This window comes from Cavia porcellus, unplaced genomic scaffold (assembly GCF_034190915.1).
Source record: "Cavia porcellus strain 051 isolate PalLab524CR breed Dunkin Hartley unplaced genomic scaffold, mCavPor4.1 scaffold_18, whole genome shotgun sequence".
Lineage (NCBI taxonomy): Eukaryota > Metazoa > Chordata > Mammalia > Rodentia > Caviidae > Cavia > Cavia porcellus.
Window position 1 is genome coordinate 68,790,393 of NW_026947501.1, and position 18,976 is coordinate 68,809,368.

At 51.8% G+C, this 18,976-nt stretch overlaps 1 protein-coding gene across 7 annotated transcripts in view; it reads left to right on the forward strand.

Annotated features, from left to right (window-relative positions):
* Nucleotides 1-18,976, forward strand: part of Slc2a9 (solute carrier family 2 member 9) — a 138,445-nt gene that overhangs the window by 93,779 nt on the left and 25,690 nt on the right. For all 7 annotated transcript variants that reach the window (XM_013146559.3, XM_013146558.3, XM_013146562.3 and 4 more), the window contains 3 exons: nt 771-881; nt 3,847-3,948; nt 5,347-5,422. In XM_013146559.3, the coding sequence (XP_013002013.1) occupies nt 771-881; nt 3,847-3,948; nt 5,347-5,422 (289 nt within the window). The remainder of the gene's footprint in view (nt 1-770; nt 882-3,846; nt 3,949-5,346; nt 5,423-18,976) is intronic.

The following is an 18,976-nucleotide window of genomic DNA, read 5'->3' on the forward strand; positions in this document are numbered from 1 at the left end:
GACCCTGCGACTTCCTGTTATCCTGCAGGCTCTGAGCCTGAGCTGCTGCCTGGGCTAGAGAGACCCCAGGAGTCATTGGGGAACAGCCTATTAGTCCCACCTGGTTCCCAACACCACCCAGGACAGGGAAGGCAGCATGGGTGCTCTTTAGATCAGGGAGGAGAGGGAATCCAAGAAGGCCACACAGGTCCTCTGGAGAAGGACTCAGGTCTCCAAATCCCAAGTCCACAGTGGATGCGTGTGTCAGCTAGAACTACATCTGGCCTCAGTGGCAGAAGCCACAACAGGTACCCACACCACAGGGAAGGTTATGCAGGGCATGCATCATGCCATTCACATCGCACTGGTTGCAGATTTATTACGGTGACTGTCCACTAGAGGACAGGAAGTGTCTTGTGGAATAGGGTCTTTTTCTGGTCCTTACAAAGTTCCATGGGGGTTAACAGCAATGCTACCCTGAGGTTGCTTCATAATCCAAAAAGGCTGCTGAAGTTCCAGCCATCTCTCCATCATCCTAACAGCAGAGAGAAAGAAGGGGGGAAATGGAAGCATGCTTCCATGAGGAAGAGCACCTTTTTAAACAGAAGACTTCTGTGGAGCCCCACCCACATTCCTGTCTGTCTCATTACCACACTTACCTGAAAGGGCCCATTGGTGACTCTGATTTCCCAACAGAGCTCAGAGGCTGCCTCCCTGCCCTTACTCAAATGCAGGCACCAGAGGCCATTCTCTTGCTGGCCTTCATTCCTCGTTTTCCTTCCCATGTCCAGATCTGGTTCTACACCAACAGCATCTTTGAAAAAGCCGGGATCCCACCAAGAAACATCCCCTACATCACCCTGAGCACAGGCGGCATCGAGATACTGGCTGCTGTCATCTCTGTGAGTCCCTGGTGCCCAGGCCGCTGCCCAGCATGGCGGGGGGGGGGGGGGAGGGTGTGCTGTGCCCTGGGGACCCTGCCCGCTCAGCCAGTGTCCTCTGACCAGAAGGCGTCTCGGCACCCACCTCCACTTCCCACTGACATGCGCTCCTCCACCTGACCAGTCCCCTGGGGACAGCCACCCAGCATGAACCTGTGAAAGATGACACATCCAACCTGGGGATTCAGAGAGGCCCCTGGTGTCATCTCTTTCCCTGGCTTTCCACTGCCATTGTCCTGTCATCTCCCAAATGTGTGAGAGTTCACAAAGCAAAGTAGCTGGGCGTGGTGGCCATGCCTGCAATGCCAGCACTCAGGAGGCTGAGGCAGGAGGATCCTCAAGAGTTCAAGGCCAACCTGGTTTACACAGTGAGACCTTGACTCAAAAAATAAATATCCATTCCATATGTTAATAGCTATAAAAGATGTAGAGATGTCATGTTTGTTTTTTGCCCCCTACCACTTGAATCTTTTTTTTTAAGAGAAACAGTTACAGTGTTTCATAAACTTCCTGCCTCAAATTAGAGACCCCACCCAAGTTCTACGATTGATTTTTTCTTTGCTCATCAGAAGTCAATCTAAGATGTAAACAATGGGGAAAATGCAAGGGCTCCTTTGGTTTTGTGTTTAACGTTTGTATTTTGTTGTTACAAGAAATCAACACCATCTAGTTAGGGTAAATTTATAAAATTCAGAAAAATGGAGAGGAGTGGAGGAGAAATTACCCACAATCTGCTACCCCAGGAAGTCTGGCAAATCTTTGCTTGCCTTTATTCCAGGCCTAGGTGCATGTTTTATCTCACCCCACAGAAACCCTAGCTCTGTATGCCAACTTCTCCCCTTTCACTCTGTGATTTCATGTCATCACAGGCTCCACTGCATTATTGATTCAGAAATTTTTATTGAAGAATGCCAAGGCACCGAGCAAGGTGGCACATGCCCATAAATCCCAGTACTTTGCGAGGCCAAGTCAGAAAGACCTCAAGTGCTAGCCTGGCTACTTAGTGACTTGGCAAGACCCTGGCTCAAAATAGCAAAGGACTAGACGTGTTATTCAATGCCAAGACCCAGGGTCCAATCCCCAGAATGCAAAAAAAAAAAAAGAAAGAAAGAAAGAAAAGAAGGAAGAAAGTGTGCAGAACAGAACAGACACGAGCGGAGAGTGCTGCCCCCCACATCGCAGTGGGGTAACTTTCTAGCCATGTCCACAGAGTGGGGCGTTGGCCACCTCTGCCCAGGACCTGAGGGCAGAGCTACACTGCCCAGGTCCCCATCCCAGCTCTGCTCCTGTCGGCTGTGTGGCCCCACTGAGCCCATCGACATCTCTGTACCTCAGTTTCCGCGTATTGATGGGCACAGTGCCCCCCCCATCGGCATGGGCTAAGGTTAAACCCAGCGATGGACCTGCGGTGACTGAAGCAGGGCTGGCGATGCTGTGCACACAGCAGGTGCCACCACCCTCGTCCTCACACCCAGGTCCCCACCGCCGATCGCGTGACCTGAGGCCAAGGACTCTTGGCTCTCTGGGTGGCTGAGGGACCCCAGACCCAGGTGCACACAGTCCCCTAGGCCAGACTGGCGGGGAGCATAACAGGGCTCCTACAGCCCTGCACCCCTCCAGTAGGCACACGGGACCCCACGGAGCTCAGTCTCCCCAAGAGCCTGCCGTGGCCTCATTAGAAAGCGAAGGTGCAAAGCTGTCTGACTCTGGTCTCCCTGGCCCTCCTGCCCCTCCCCACCCTGGGGCTGGCAAGTCCTCTTGGGGACAGGCTGAGGACCTGCCCGGAAGTGCTGCCAAGGTGGGTAGGAGACCCCACACCCCCAGGGAGGAACAGAGACTTCTCCGTGCAGGATCGGTCCAGGCCCTGAAGATGCCCTCCCCTTGGCCAGCCGCTTGTCCTCACAGAAAGCCCACAGAGGTCACCCACCCCCAGGAGCTCACGGCCCCTGGAGGCTGCCCTGACCCTGACCCCGGGGGAATGAGGTTGTGCTTTCCAGGGGTGTGGGAATCTCCAGCTGCCGTGTGAGTAGGCGTTGAGGGCTTTGTAGCCAGCATAGGAGTCCCGCACTCAGGCCCTCTTCCCTTTCACAGTCACCCAGGAAGCAGGCGGTGCCGAGGCCACTGGGAAGTCCTGATGATCCAATGGGAAAGATCTGGACACAGGCAGTTACCCTGCGCAGTCCCGAGGCCAGCTCCTGGGAGGAGGAGGCTGAAGCAGCCGGGTGACCAGGGAGGAGGGAAGAGAAGTGTGCTGGGCAGCCAGCCCCCTCCTGCCACTCGAGGGAGCCAAGATGCAGGCAGAGCCGCCTGTGGGAACAGCTGGCCAGTGCAGCATCCACCCTGGTACCTGGAGGCTGCGAGGTCACACAGCAGGCAACTCTGAGTTCAAATCCCTGTCACTGCTGCCAGCTCGGCTGTGTGGTAGAAACTGCTTAGTATCTCTGAGTGTGTTCGCTCACCTGAAAATGGGGTGTCCATGTCCGTGTGGGGCAGCAGAATGACGTCCTTGTTCCTGGCAGCCGTGCATGGGTCACCTTAGGCAGCAGAGAGGAACTGCCAGATGCGCTCAGGCCAGGGACCCTGCGATAGGAGCTGGGCTGGGTGACCTCAGGGCCTCGACTGAATCGAGGGTCCTCTGGAGTGAAAGAGGGAGGCAGGAAGGCCAGAGAGGAAGGGGGCAGAGGGAGGCTATGCTGGCTTTGAAGGTGAGGGATAACTGGTTACAGCAGCAATCGGGGTGAACCTGGAAGAGTTGTCGTGGAAATACTCAGCCTAGCGAGGTCTTTCCACGCAGGTGTGTGGGACTCCATGCAGCCCTTGGAGGGTGTCCCTAACCAAAAAGACTTGGGTGATTTTGCTTTTTTTTTTTCTTTTTGACAAGCAAATAAGGCATGCTGTCTGTCTGTTCTCTTCTCCCTCTGCCTAGGGCCTGGTCATCGAGCGCCTGGGGCGGAGACCCCTCCTCATTGGTGGCTTCGGGCTGATGACCCTCTTCTTTGGGATCCTCACTATCACCCTGAAACTTCAGGTGAGCCTGTGTCCCTGCCCAGCCTCCAGGGAGTCGTGCATGGAACTGGCTTCATCACCCTGGGGCCTTTGGTTCAGGGGTTCGTCCTGCCTGAAGATAACCCCTGCAGTCCACCTCTCACAGCTGCTGGGGGCTTCGGCAATGGATCTGGGCACTGGGAGACAGGAGACCTGGCTTCCAGTCCCATCGCTGCCACTGTCGAGCTGTGTAGCCCTGGGTAGGATACATCCCCTCTCTGAGCCTCTGTGGAACTCTGTTGATGACCCCTAAGATGCCCCTTCCTGCTGTCCCATCCCAGCACAGGACAGGAATGCTGCATCCGTGTGCTCCCCGGCAGTGATGTCCTCCATCCTCCCTCCCTGGAAATGGGAGGCATAATGCATAGGCAGCCCTGGTGACACAGCTGGGCAAGGGCAGAGCTGGGGTCAGGCCCCAGTCCCACGAGTCCTCCTCGCCCCAGCTCTGCATAACTGAGCACGTGTGCCTTCTCCAACCAGGCCTCCCAGCTGTAAGCTGCAGTCAATGAGCGATCTTGGCATTTTTCAGGAATAACTCTTGACTCTGGAAGTTGCTCATGTCGTTGTCAAATGCTTTCATACTGTGAACATTTCTAGAAAAAGAGGATAACAGGATGGTAACACCTGAGGGACAGTGTCTTGTCCTTCAGACAGCAGGCTCTGGGGACACGCTTCACAAAGGAGGGGAAGGAGCCTGCATCCGGGTGATGTGCTAGCAGGGACAATTCCATCCCAATCACCAGTTGTCCTTAGAGACTGGCTTCAAAGGCTCCTTGAAACTCAGGGTTTAGAAAAAGCCACTGGGAGCTGGGTGTGGTGGTACAAGCCCATAATCCCAGGGCTCTGGGAGGCAGAGGCAGGAGGATCACAGATTTAAGCCCCGCCTGGATAACTAAGGGAATGCGTGAGGCTCTATCTCAACACAAAACAAATTCGCTCAGTGCAAAGACCCTGGATTCAATCCTCGGTACCAAAGGGCAGGGGTGAGGGGAGCCACTTGGAGACGTACCAACTCATTGTCATTTGTCACCTGTGTCAGTGGTCTTGAAAGGGCTCCCTGAAGCACATGGCAGGGATATAAACGTGGTGGCTGACATACGAACGGCAGCTAAGGGGAACATTTACAGAGCAGTGCAACGATGCCTATAAAAACACCTCCCGGCTGCTTACTTCAGACAAAGCACCCCGTCACCGTGCATTATTCACTTACCATCTCTCTAGGACTCTGCTGAGCTCTTGTGGTCCTGTCCCCTTCCTTCCTCACGCCTGTGAAATGACTGGGTGTTTGCATTTTCTCCACATTCTGGGACCCGGGACAGGAAGTGACTCCGTCATCGGATGTTCCCAGCCTCTTCAACTGCTACTCTCTGTTCTCTCACAGGACCGCGCCCCCTGGGTCCCCTACCTCAGCATCGTGTGCATCCTGGCCATCATTGCCTCCTTCTGCAGCGGCCCAGGTAGGCACTTCCTGCCTCACGATGAGGCCAGGGGCTCAGTGCCACTGCCAAGGTGGGCATTGATGGCCCTCATACAGTGGGGAGCTCTGGGCCTGGAAAGATGCAAAGTCCTGCAAGGGGAAAGGGCGTGTCCCTTGCCTGCCTGTCCTTTGACCCTATGTAAATGCAGTGGACCAACTCTGTCCACCCACAAGTGGTAGGAATGGATCTAGTCCAAAGCAAGTGGGTGCCTGCATAAATAACAAAATAGCAGTTGACGCCAAGAGAGCGGTGGGCCAGATCCAGACGGATTTGTTATGAATCAGTGAAAATCAAGGTGCACTCAGTGTCTGCAGAGTCATGGGTTAGTGGGGAGGATCCTGCCACGAAGGATCTCAGCTGTGTCTACCACTGAGCGTGGTTCCGCTCTGCTGAGAACTGGGTATGCATCTGAGGCTGCCGAGAGGGTCACGGGTGGACGACAGCTTTAGTGTGTGGGGGTTGAGCTGCCCAGCGCCAGTGCCAGGGCCCTTAGTGCAGGTGTGGAGAATCCTCCAAGCCTCTGTTGGCCCAGGACTCTTAGCCTGGCTCTGCCTTTCCTAGCCATGGCCACTGCGGAAGTCCTCTATTCTCCTCCAGCATTTCCCCATCTATAAAACCTGAACAATGTCAGGACTGAGCCATCCCTGGGTCCAATGAGGGTCACAGTGGGCTGAGCAAGCAGGAGCAGGGAAAGCCTGTGTGTCCTCTCTGGGAGGATGTCCTGGGTGCTTCTGCTTTGATGGAAAGACAAAGTTTCTGCCAAGATGAGCAGAGCTGATTTTCCGGTCCTCCTTCCATGACACTGATTTCCAGGAACCTGGGTGAAAAGCCTCTGTCCCCATCTGCGGCATAAGGGTGTGTTATAAAGAAGAGGCAGAGAGGATGCAATGATGGGGAAGTGTCAGTGTGTGCACGCACAGCCCAGATGGCAGAGGGTGGTTGGAGGTTGGGGCAGAGGACAGGGGGAAGGTATCTCCTGGCCACTCAACAGAAGGACAAACTGCAGCACATGGTTTGGTACTGCGGACTCCACAAGCAGATTGGTTAGCCCTGCAGGGCATCTGCACCAGCCAGGGGACACTGGTGACAATTCAGAGGTGGCTTCTGCTTTCAGGGGCTTAGGACCTGGTGTAATGGGCTTTTCCTAACCGCCACACACGCACATGTGTACACACACAGGCATGCATGGACACCCACTGTATCTTGTATTTCTTTCACTTCCTGTCCACTGCTTATCTGTTTCCTGTATGCTCAGTTGCTCGATGTGGAGCTGGTCAGTTTGTTTCTGCAGAGGGCCAGGCAGCAAGTATTGTTTGCTCCACAAGCCACAGTCTCGGTCGCAGCTGCTCACCCCTGCGCTGGTCCCGTGAGCACAGCCATGGAGGAGGAGTGGGCGAATGGAGGATGTGGCTGTGTTTCCGTGAAGCTTAGTCTACAAAAGCTGTGGTGGGCCGGGTGTGGCCTGTGGGCTGAAGGGACGGGGAGCAGGTTTAATGTGTCTCCCAACCTGGGAGAGGATGCGGTCTGGGGCGTGAGATCCGCCCTGAGAACCTAGGATTGTGCTGAGGATGGCGTGCTGTTGGTACTCGGTAAACAGTGAGGAGTGGCTGGGACAGAAGCTGGCTGCTGCTGTGAGTGGAGCCTGGCCTGGCAGCGAAGGCTTGCGGGGGGCAAAGAACACAGAGACAAGAGCCCCGATTCTGTGGTACTCCACAGCTCCAGGAAGAGGTTCCAGGCCTTCAATGGCATCAGCAAAATTACAGAGTCCATGCTAGCCAGTGACATACAGTAGAGAGTTGGTAAGCTTGGCCCCAAATTCTTTATTAGCAAAGGCACAGGCAGAAGTTTCCTCCCATTTACATCGATTTTTAAGCCTTTATTGAGCAGGTACTGTGTGAAATGGGGTGGGGACAGTAGCAGGAGGCAGAGGAGTGGACTCAGGTGTTTAAAGCTGTGAAGCCGATGCGTGAGCAGGTGTGTGATCGCTTTGCTCTATGGTGCTCACACTTTGCTCCATGCAACAAGCACCCTGCACACATGCAATCCAACCAGACACTGTGATAGAAGTTCAGAACCTCTAGCCTAAACTTAATTAAAAATCAGTTCCAAGACCACTGGCCAAGAAAAGTGCCCCCCCCCCCGCAGTAGCATGTGCCTGGGAAATGTGCCTTAATGTTTCACGCGTGTAGACTAAATTCTGAGTCATGTTGGCAGGGGTGTATTCATCTGCATGATGCCAGCTGCCTAACAAACATGTCCCTGTGACATGTAGAGCGGAGGCTTAGCTTACCAGGAGTTGACTTATTACTCTTGGAATCACATCTACGGCCAGGCCCTGCTTCTGCACTGCAGCTCCGCCAGCCTGGGGGTCTCACTACCCATTGTGCTCTATAGAGTCTGAGTGGGATGTTCCCCAGCAGCCTCTGCCCAGGGTGACCCTCAACACTGCCGTCCTAGGATGGGCTCTGGCCAGGATTTTATGTGTGAGGTCTCTGTGTGTTGCTAAGTAAGAGATGCACAAGCTTAAATATCACATCATTTCTCTCATACAAAAACCTAAAATAAAAGTAGCTTAAAGAGCAAAATAAAAGACAGATGATACAAAACAGGGAGGTGGACTCTTGTAGAAATGGGGAGGAGACCAGGGAAGCCGGGGAGGACAAGGGTGGGGAGTGAAAGTGACCAAGGTCTGGGCTATGCCAGTCTCAATGTTCCCCTCCCCTAAATAGAGATCCCAGGACAGACCTCTGTGTAACTGAGGATGAAAGTGAAATCCTTAGTATGACACCCCAGGCCCTCAGAGGTCAGCCCTCCTAGGCTGTCCCTTGATACTTCCTGTCTCCGCAGGCCCTGGGCTGAGGTTCTTTGCTGGACACTACTCAGAGGCCCTGGCTTCGCTGGCCTCAGAGGAAACCTGTCAGTGGTCCCTGGAAGGCTTTCAGTTGCCTGGGTGACTTGAGTATCTTCGGCTGAAAACACCTGTGCTGAGCCAAAGGTTCCTGCATGCAGCTGCGATTGGGGTCCTGGGGTGGATCGGGGTCCTGGGGTGTTAGACAGGATGGAGCCTGGGCCTCACACTGGGAGATTATGGCTGGCTGATCAAGGCAGCCTGGAAATAGCACTTTCCAAAGCTCCCCAAGCTCTGCTGCTCTGGCTCTAGTAGTTTTATTTGTGGTTCTGCTGTCATTAACTTTTTGGGGGGGTAGCTTATTGGCTGCTTTTGCTGCCTAGAAATGTCTTCTCCTGTTTCCTAAACTTCCTCCCTCCCTCCTTCCATGAGTCAGATTGGCATCTGCAATGCTAGACAGGTGACACATTAGGCTTCTCAGGGTGTGTATGGTCTCTGCCACACATTCTTTCTTCTTACTTTAAGATATGACAGCCATTCTTTGCTCATGGGTCCAACAAAATAAGCTGCTGGCCAGATCTGACCTGGGGAGTAGAGAGTGTTTGTCCCCAAGCTGTGACTGGAGGAGCTCCCAGCCAGGACACCACCCATGAGTCTTCAGCTTCCCATGAACAGCTGAACTAGAAACTCCTTTGTGACCCTTCCCAAAGTTGGAGCATCTGAATCCCCATTCATTCCACACAGACAATGATTCCTTCTTTGCCAGGGCCCTGAGGTCCTCTCCCCCTTGAAATTGGTTCCCTGTTCTGTTCTGCCTCGGTTCACCGTGGAGCTGTGTTTGCTTGGGCACTTTAACATCAAGCTCTATGATTCAGGTGTCCATGAATTTAAGAGACAAAGACTCAGTGTTTGCAAATGGGCTCTTTTGCCACAGTAGACCATGCTGTACTCCCAGGGCTTCCCGTGCTGAGCGCTCTCCAGCATTTAGGGGACCTCTTCCAGGGGAGGTCCCTGTACCCCGCAATCACAAGTCAGTCGACACCCTTTGCTCCACCCTTTGCTCCTCACCCCCACCTCATGTTCCCCTAGCATCTGCCCCCCCCTCCCCCGGTATCAGAAACCTCAGTGACAAGGATTTAGGAGTGTCTCTTAAACTCACAGTGACAGCACACAGCATCAAACCACAGGGAAGTCACCTGGCTAAGGGAAGCTGCCATCTTGATTGTGAAATCATCTGTCTGCCTAAGTGGGCAGGGAGAAGCAAGGCCCAGGGAAGCCCAGGAAAGGACGGCCAGGGCTTCTCTCCTCGGGGTGCCTCCACGTAGGGAGTAATGGTGCTTCCATGAGAAAAACCCAGTGCGTGCTAGCAGATGGACTAGCCAGCAGATGGACTTCAGGAAACTTGACAGGGCCTTGAACTCGGTGAAGGGAAAGAACAGAAACAAGGCAGCTTCCTGTGCAGACTATTTGTGTGCATAGTCCCAGTGCAGCGGCAGAGGCACAAGGAAAGAGCTTTGCCTTTGATGAAGAAGCGAGGTCTCCAACGCACCAGTTCCTGTCTGAAAATCTCATCATGGGCCTTCAGTGAGCCCGGCTCCGAACTGAGCCCACAGAGCGGAGTTCCTGTCCCTTCGGAGAAGGACATATGCAAACAGAGGGACTTTGGTCACCTGGATCCTAAAGGAGCAGATGGGGAGATGAGTGTTGCAGAGGACCGAGCTGTCCTGCCCAGGGAATGCAGCAGGCGCCCGCTTCCAGCCCTTAGCACAAGCCAGGCTGGAAGAGGGGTGCCCCTGCCTTATCCCATTGCTTCCATCTGGAAAGATGCCAAGTGTGCTCACATCTGGGGACCTTCATGATCTGCCTGCTTCCCCTTTCCTGCCAACCCTACTCTCTGTGCCTGAGCCATCCCAAGCTACCTGTAGCACCCACACACACACACACACACACACACACACACACATACTCATGCATGATCCCAATCTTTGCACACACTGCCCCACCCCAGAACACCTCCCTGTCCATCCCTCGGCTCCTGCTGACCCTTGGTCCCTTCTTAGAGCAGAAAGCTCCTCTCTGCAGCCCCATGGTTTATCCTGCGGTGGCTCTGGGTGCTCAGGTCTCCCACTCCTGAGACCTCCTCAAGGACAGGGCCCTTGTTCCCTTTGCTCTTTCCATGCAAAGTTTGGGTCTGCTCACTGCTCAGTGGAAACCAATTAGTCAACAGGCAAAGTACATTAGAGAAAGAACTCTATTCTGATGATGGGCTAGCTTACCCCAAAATGGCCAAAAGTGTCGGCTAGCACCCACATGCACAGAGCTTGTAGAGGAAATGTCAGGCAGTGAATTTTTAGCCACAGACAGGCAGACACCAGAGCAGTCACTCGTCCTGCAGTGGTCCATTCCTGTGATGCACATTCGGATGTTATCCGCAGGTCACCAGGTAGAATTGGATTCCCAAGGTGACAGGGGCTGGAGATTTAGCTCAGTGGCATAAGCGCCTGCCTTGCAAGCAGGTGGTCGTGAGTTCGATCCCCGGTACGGATAAAAAGAAAAAAAAATCCCAAGGTGACTGAGGAGGAGGTCTTATGACCTGTATTTCTCTTGGTCCTTTTGTCTACAGTAACTGACTCTAGCAGTTAATATCTTAATCACTTCAGGGCAGCTTTCCTTTAGAACTCTGTGTGCGCTAGAACTCTGGGCAAAGGTAAGGAAAACAAAAAGCACACCTGTAAGAATGGTTTGCAAAGAGCCAGTTACTCCATTGGGTGGCTTCATCTTCTGAACTCCAGGTGCCACACACAGACCACTGCGCATGCTCACTGGAGGCTGCGCTTTAGAGGCTGTGCTGTGCTCAGCACTCACATCTTGAGTCCCTGCTGTGTGGTTGGGGTCTTTTCTGCCGCCACTGCTGAAGCCAACATGTTGTCTTTTCCTGACACCAAATGTCTGCCCTTTCTCCATCCACATCATTTCTGTGATTCTCCGCCACCAGGGTGTGTGCAGCAGTTCCTCTTGGTTCTGATACTGTCCACCCAAACCGAGTGCAGACCCACAAGCTAAAGGTCCCCCCACCCCATTGGTCTCAAGACCTCCTGTGAGGGTTCATAATTGCTGCAAATGACTCAGAACCTGGGCAAGTGCTCTACTTAGAATTGTAGCCTTTTAAATAAAGGATACAACTCAGATCTGCCACATGGAAGAGACCTATAGAGGCAGAGGTGAGAGGCAGAGCTCCCAGAACCTGGCTGTCCACCGCTCCCAGGCCTGCCCTCGTCCTCTGGGAGTTTTCATGGAGATCTCGTCATTTAGGCACAACTGAGTCAATCATCAGCATTGGTGATGGAACCCCCCCTTCAGGAGGTCAGGGATGGAGCTGAGCATTCTGTTATCAAAGCAGGACAGCCCTACCTTGAAACTAAGGGCCACCTGAGTCACCTTGCTAGCACAATCTCAGATCCACCAGAAAAGGGTGCATTGTGAAATCAGTCACCTGTCACCAAGGTACACTGAGGCTTCCTAGAGCTCTGGATTGGGGAAAAGGTCAAATATGCCAGCTGTTGCTACTATAGCTCGAGGATGGACCCTGGACCAGGTGGCAGAGGGAAAGCGTGACTGTGGAGGCAGTGTCCCTGCCCATGGACAGTCACATGCAAGGGCAGTGTCCACTGCAATATGTCTAACCTGTTAGGTGGCCTGGCATCATGGATCCCTCATTGTAGGTAGCCTAGAGGTTCCTAAAAGGTGGAGGAGGACTGAGACAGGAGTCTCCCCAGGCTGAGCTGGGCACTGATGATCTCAGCTGGGCTCTCAGAATTGCTCAACAGAAGCCCATGAAATTAGAGGGGAGGAGAGAGGCCAGCCCCAGCCCAGCAACCTAAAGAACCACAAGGGACAAGGCCGAGGGAGGAGAGTCAAAGGAAACACCCAAGATGGTGCACTTGGTCACCTGAACGGGATGCCAGGAATACCCTACCCTTCCAGGTGGAAGGAAATGGAATCACCACATGCCCCCTGCCCTGGAAGGGCTCTGCGGACACAGACCTGGCAGTTGATAGAGCCATCCTGTGCTGAGCACTTAGTGTTTATCCAATATGTGCTTCTTTTTAATTCTACCTGAGACATTGGTCCCATGACTTCACAGCTGGGCAGGGAGAGACTGGACTCTTCCCACCGCCTCTGAACCCCAGGCCAGGTCAGGGACTGTGTCAGCTTGGGTGTGTGCTCTGCTCAGCAGCCTACATGGCCCAGGATAGGACTCAGTCAGCACCCCGAGGCCACCACTGCCACTCACCAAGTCATGACCCAACCGACAGAAAGCTACCTTGCACAGTGCCCACTGGGCTTGAGTGCCCAGGACACAACTCCTTATCCAAGGAATGAATGAATGAATGAACACGTGGATGACACATGAGCAGAAGAGGGCAGCAACCCCACACACAGCCTTCGCCTGTGTCCCCGAGCTTTATAGAGTCCCAGCAGCTGCCTCTGCCTGAAGGGAGTTAGGTGCAAAGAGGATGATGGGGACATTAACTCTAGCTTTGCTAACTAACAGAAATTACTCAGTAGAAGAAATATGGATAGGTACATTAAAATAATTAAAGCTATAAATTAAGAGACCCATCCTGACACCAAACCAGTATACAGCTATGGTTTTTGAAGAGCAGAAATGACCTTCCCGAAGCTCCCGTGGGCTCTCACGAGTCCTAGCAAGCCCAGGGCAGAGCAGTCTGCTGGGACCTCGAGAACGGTCATATAATGGGCCAGAGTATGGGTAGAGAAGCAGTAAAAGATGGAGGTGGCCTGGAGAGGGCTGAGCTGTGGACAGAGGTTTCCTGAGAACCACCATTGGCCAAAATCTTGAAGTGGGCAGGAAGTCCCACACTTGACTCCTCCCAGGCCTCTGTGCCCTGCCAGTGCCCCAAGACCAGCCTAGGGGCCAGCTTCAGACCCCAGGGCGCTGGGCAGGCTGGGAATGTTGGAGTGTGGGTGAGCTAGGGACAGGCAGGGTGAGGAAACAGAAATCAGCTCAGGGCTGTTGTTTTGCCATTGGTGTCCATCAGCTTTCCATGACTATAACAAAATACCTGAGCTGAAAAGCTTGCAGAGAGAAAGCCTGGCTGGCTCATGGTTTGGGAAGTTCCTATGTGTGATTGGTTGGCTCTATTGCTCTGGGCTCCTGGGAGGCTGCCTGTTCTGGGAGAGCAGAACCACTCACATCCCAGCCAGGTGCTAACAGGAGGAAGACAGAGGGACTGGGTTCCCAGCATCCCCTTCAGGAGCACGTCCTGAGCGATCCAGAAACCTGCAGCTAAAACTAACATCCCAACAATCCCATCCGAGAACCAAGCCTTCAAGCCTTGGCCTTTGAAGGACACTCAAGATCCAGACCATTCATGACGGGTTTCACTTAGCTGGTGCCCGATGTGCTTTGGTTTAAGAGTGTCGAGTTCTCCTAGTGACTTACTGCCTTTTTTATTTTTTACTTGGCAAAAGTAATTCCTTGAGAGACCATAACAAATTGCCACAAACTGAGTAGCTTGAAATTTATTTCCTCACAGAACTGGAAGTTCAAAATGCAAATTCAAGGTGTCATCAGGGTCAGATTCACTCCACAGGATCCCAAAGTGACCCACAGGCCCAGTCTCCCTCCTTAGTGTGCTGGGCCTTGGCATTTGACAGCAAGACACCAGCCTCAGCCTCTGTCTTCACATCACCTCTCATGTGTGTTCTCCATCCTCCCAGTGTCTGTCCCCCTAGGGACACCGGTGGTCAGGGGTGAGATACTCTGGTTCTTCTAACCATTGCCACTTCTGCACAGACCTCTTCCCAACCAAGGCTGTGTGCTCAGTGCCAGAGGGTAAAGCTTCAGCTCCTCCTCCTGGGGACACAGTGCGACCTGCAGCAGTGACACATTTGCCCCAGCATGAAACTTTAACATACAGCTGTGTTCTAAGGGGAAAATAAATGTCTCTACTCATTAGCCAGACAATTATGATTAATATAACACCAGCTAGCATTTGTAAAACACTTGCAGTGTACTAAGTATTATGCTGAGCCTTTGATGGGGTAGTTTCATTTTATCTTGAGAACATCATATGAGGTAGATTTTATTACCCTCATCTTCCAGATGGCAAAAATCAGGCTCTGCAGTGTTACATAACTCATGCACAATTACTCAGGGGACTTGTTAAAGACAAGATATTCATTCAAATCTGGCTTCAGAGATGAGGCATTTACTCTGCAGGTAGCACTATGTGAAATGTGGGAAGGAAAGGAGGGAAGGAGGCATAGGGAGGAGGGAAACAAACATTCAGAGTTTTTACAACATGTCTGCATCCAATAGGTAGATGATGGATAGATAGTAGATAAATGATAGATGAATAGATGACAGGTGGACAGATGATAGATCGTAGGTAAGTGATAGAGGGCCAATAAGAGATGATAGATGACAGATGGATAAATAGATGATGGATGTAGACAGATGATAGATGAATAGATGATAGGCAAGAGATAGATTATAAATGATAGATGATAGAGAGCTACATTATAGGTTAAATAGGTGGGTGTGTGATAGTTCTGTAAGTATGGATCCTTGTTTCTCAACAAGTTTTGAATTCTTATCCATCTAAAGGTAAAATTTTAATTTAAATTGAATTTGAATTTAATATAATTAATTTTAATTAAATTACTTAAGCCATTTAATTTCTTTTAACTAATTGGTTATTTATTTTTATTAAAATTGACTTCTTTGTAATCACATACTAAAAGTACAATTTTTGTCAAGCGGAAGTGACTTCTGAGGTCCCTCAGTCCACTGTGGCCTTCAGATTTCTTCTCCCCACCCAAAAACCCCAGGTTCTCCTCCACAGAACATATCCTGTCCTGGATAATGATTTCCAGTTTTAGCAAAAGTGATTCTGACCCACCAAGCTGAACAGGTGAGCTCGCAGTATGTCTTGCTGTGTGCCTGGCTCAGGCCTCCCGCCATGATCCAGTTTCCTTCTACACACATGAGATTTGGGGGACATTTTAGACCTAAACCATGGCATCCACCATCCTCCCTGGGGTTTGACACATGTTTGTTCCCCTTCTGATCTCTCCTGCAACCCCAGGCAGAGGTAATGAGCAGGGATTCAGAGCATACCCGAATCTTAAACTGGAACAGGGTGATGCACTTCATGATTTCCTGCCACACTCTCTCCAAAAGAGGCAAGATCCCTCAGGAGCAATCAAGCCAATGCTGCTCTTGGGATGATTCAGAGCCCTTGAAGACCCTGTCAAGACCCTGCTTGACAGCTGTATTGAGAGTTCCCCAAACTGGTTCTAGAGTCTCGTCAGTCAACAACCACAACCACTGCCTGGCCTCAAGGGCTCCTTGGATCATCCCTGGACAGCCAGCAGAGGAAACTGTCCCTTAGTTATTTCTTACAACTGCTGAGACAGTGTAAATGAGGTTCTTTGTCACAGTGGAAGCTCCCTGTGGCCTCTGTAACAAAGTACCAGAAGCTGCAAATAATAGAAGTGTCTTCTGTTTCTGCCCTGGAGGCCAGAAGTCTGGGACCAGACTCCTGCAGGGGCTCTGGGAGAGGCCATCCCAGGTCCTGCTCCTGGCTGCTGGTGATGCTTGGCTTGTAGCTGCGATGTTCTAGTCTCTGCCTCTATCTTTGCTGAGCCTTCTCATGTGTGTGTGTGTGTGTGCGCGCGTGTGTGTATGTGTGTGTTCCAAATTCCTCTGTATAGATGGATAAATGTGACTGCATTTAGGACCCAGGCTGATAATCAAATATAAGCTCTTCTCAAGACCCTTGATCTAATTACATCCATGTTAGCCAGTTTTGCATTACTGTGAAGAACCTAAAATAATCAATTTAATACTAAGCAAGGTTTATTTTGGCTCGTAGTTTCAGAGGTTGTGGTTCATGGTCCCTTGGCCCTGTCCCTTTGAGCCTGTGGCACCACATGACATTATGGAGGAGGTTTGGGAGGAGGAGGAGGACATGTTCACCACGTCTCAACCAGAAAACAAACAGAGGCAGAGAGAGAGAGGGAAAGAACTGGGGTCCCAGGAGCCCCGTCAAGGGGACATCCCAGTGACTTCACTCCCGCCCATTGGTCCCTTCTCTTAATGGTCCCACCACTTCCCAGCAGCCTCACAGCTGGCAACCAAGCCTGCATCGCTTCAGACAGGTTACTGTTCCAACTATAACAGAAGCTCTGCCAAGGTTCCAGGGGGGCAGACAAAGGCACTGGGGCAAGGGGAGGAGCTGTACATCCCACAGCAACAGCATCTCATGGGGTGACAATCGGGAAGCCACCGGGAATACTTGGGAAGCTGGCAAAGAACCCAGGCTGTCAGGGGGAGCAACCAAAGGTAGCAAAGCATACAAGGGGTGGACTGGTCCAGGTCAGACCCTGCCTGTGTATTCAACCTATAAGACAGCCAGGAGCTGGGCTTCAGGAGTTCAGGGGTTCAACTGTCTCCAGGCTTAGCATTAATGATTCTTAATACCAGCATTGTGGTTTTGAGAAAGCTGCTTAACCTCCCTGGGCCCCATCTGGAAACTAAAGACAATAATTATACTCACCTCCACAGGCTGTGATAAGGATGAAGTCTGTCATTCATTCTTACAGGTCTTGGAGATATGATAATGAACAAAAAAGACAAAAATACCTGTCTTCATGAAATGTTTATTTTAGTAGAGGAAGGTAACACAAAATAATATGAGAAGTGATTTGTACAATCTTGGATTAGAAAAAAGAAACTTAGAGCAAGAAGGTAGATGGAAAGTGCCCATGAGAGAAAATCGTAATCAGAAGTAGGGTTGTCAGGGAAGGCGTCTGCAGCAAGGTGCTGATCAAGCAAAGATTTAAGGCTGTGAGGAAATGAGAAATCCAGACAGTTGCAGGAAGAAAGCACTGGGAAGGAGGCATAACCTGTGCAAAGGCCCTAGGGCAGGAGTGCGTTTCATCTGTCTGAGGCCCAAGGGGCCAGGAAGAAGGTAAAGGCAGAGCAGCTTGAAGATTTGGGACAGGCAGACAAGGAGGACAGAAGGTGTACACAGCTCTGTAGGGCATCTTCAGGCTCCAGGCTTTCTCTCGGTGAGAGGTGGCAGGCCCTGTGGAGTGAGGGAGATGAATTTGGCTGCTACATGGGAGGCCTAGGGTAGAAGCTGGGAAACCAACTGGGACTCTCTTACGATCATGAGCAAACGCTGATGCTGCAGGGACCAGGGTTTTAGTGGAGGAGGCAGTGAGTCTTAAATATAGTGATATTCATGTGTTTTAGTGATCAGCATGACAGGATGGATACAGTGCATGAGAGCAAGACAAGGGCCCAGACAGCTCCCAGCATGGGACCACTATCCGGCAGAGTGATCAGGGCTCAGCCACAGACATAGAGATCAGGACTCAGTCATTTTCACAGAAATCAGGGGTCAGTCACAGACACAGAGATCAGGACTCAGTCACTGTCAAAGAAATCAGGACTCAGTCACTTTCACAGAGATCAGGGGTCAGTCACAGACACAGAATCTGGGGCTCAGTCACTGTCAAATAGATCAGGGCTCAGTCAGAGACACAGAGATCAGGGGTCAGTCACAGACCCAGAGATCAGGGCTCAGAGACACAGAGATCAGGGCTCAGTCATGATCACAGATATATATATTCAGTCTTACACTATTGAAGCTAATCTGACTACAGCATGGAACTGGCATAGGCAAAAATACAGCCCAGACCCCCAGGTCAGGGTGTCAGCCTCCTCCCATAGTCAGATATGACTTGGAATGAAGGGTGCTGATTAAAGGTTCTGGTCCGTGGAAAGAAGGAGGAACCAGAGGGTACAGAGGTAGAAGCTAGGCTGGGTGGAGGCCACCCATGGACAGTCTTGGCAGCCCTGTGGGGTTTGATGCTGTCAGAATGGCTGAACAGAGCTGTCTTCCTGTAGTCCGTGCTTTTCAGCTCTCCCTGTAAGCTACTGGCCATGAGCTCCCCAGGAAGACGTGAGCTTGGATGAGGCAGCCTTTGATGCCAGCATCCCTCACCCCTGGCTGCCAGGAAGGACCCTTGCTGGAAGGCAGACCCAGTCTGTGCATCTCTGCATCCTCTATACCAGCTCTTTCTTAGCCACAATCCCTATTTGTGGGCAGAGTGTGTTCATGAGGCAGAAGACCCAAGCATGCTCTCTTTTATTAGCAGCCTTGTAAAAGAGGCTCTGCCCTGACTTCATCACCTCCCCATACCTCACCTCTTATTACCGATGGTCAGGATTTTAACAAACAAATTTGAGAGGCAGGGACACGGGAACATTAAGTTCATAGAATCACCACCACTGCCCACACTGTCACCATCATTGTCAACACCATTGAGCACTTCTGAGCCGCATTGTCTCTTTCCACAAGACGCTCAAGCATTAGGTAGGTGGGGGGCTCCCACCTCCCTGGTCTCAGATGCTCTTAGAAACCACAATGCAGAGGCCAGGATAGGAGGTGAAAAGAGGTCACAGAAGAACTGTCATTGCCTTCTTCACTTCCGTCGCAGCTTTAATGATCAAACTCTTGTGGGGTGTGAGGGATCAGCATCAGCCTTGTTTTAACACACACCTGAAGGAGGAGTGACTGCATGATAGTGGGTCACTTCTCTGATGTCAAAACCCAGCGGCTGAAAACGGAAACGCTGCCCACTGT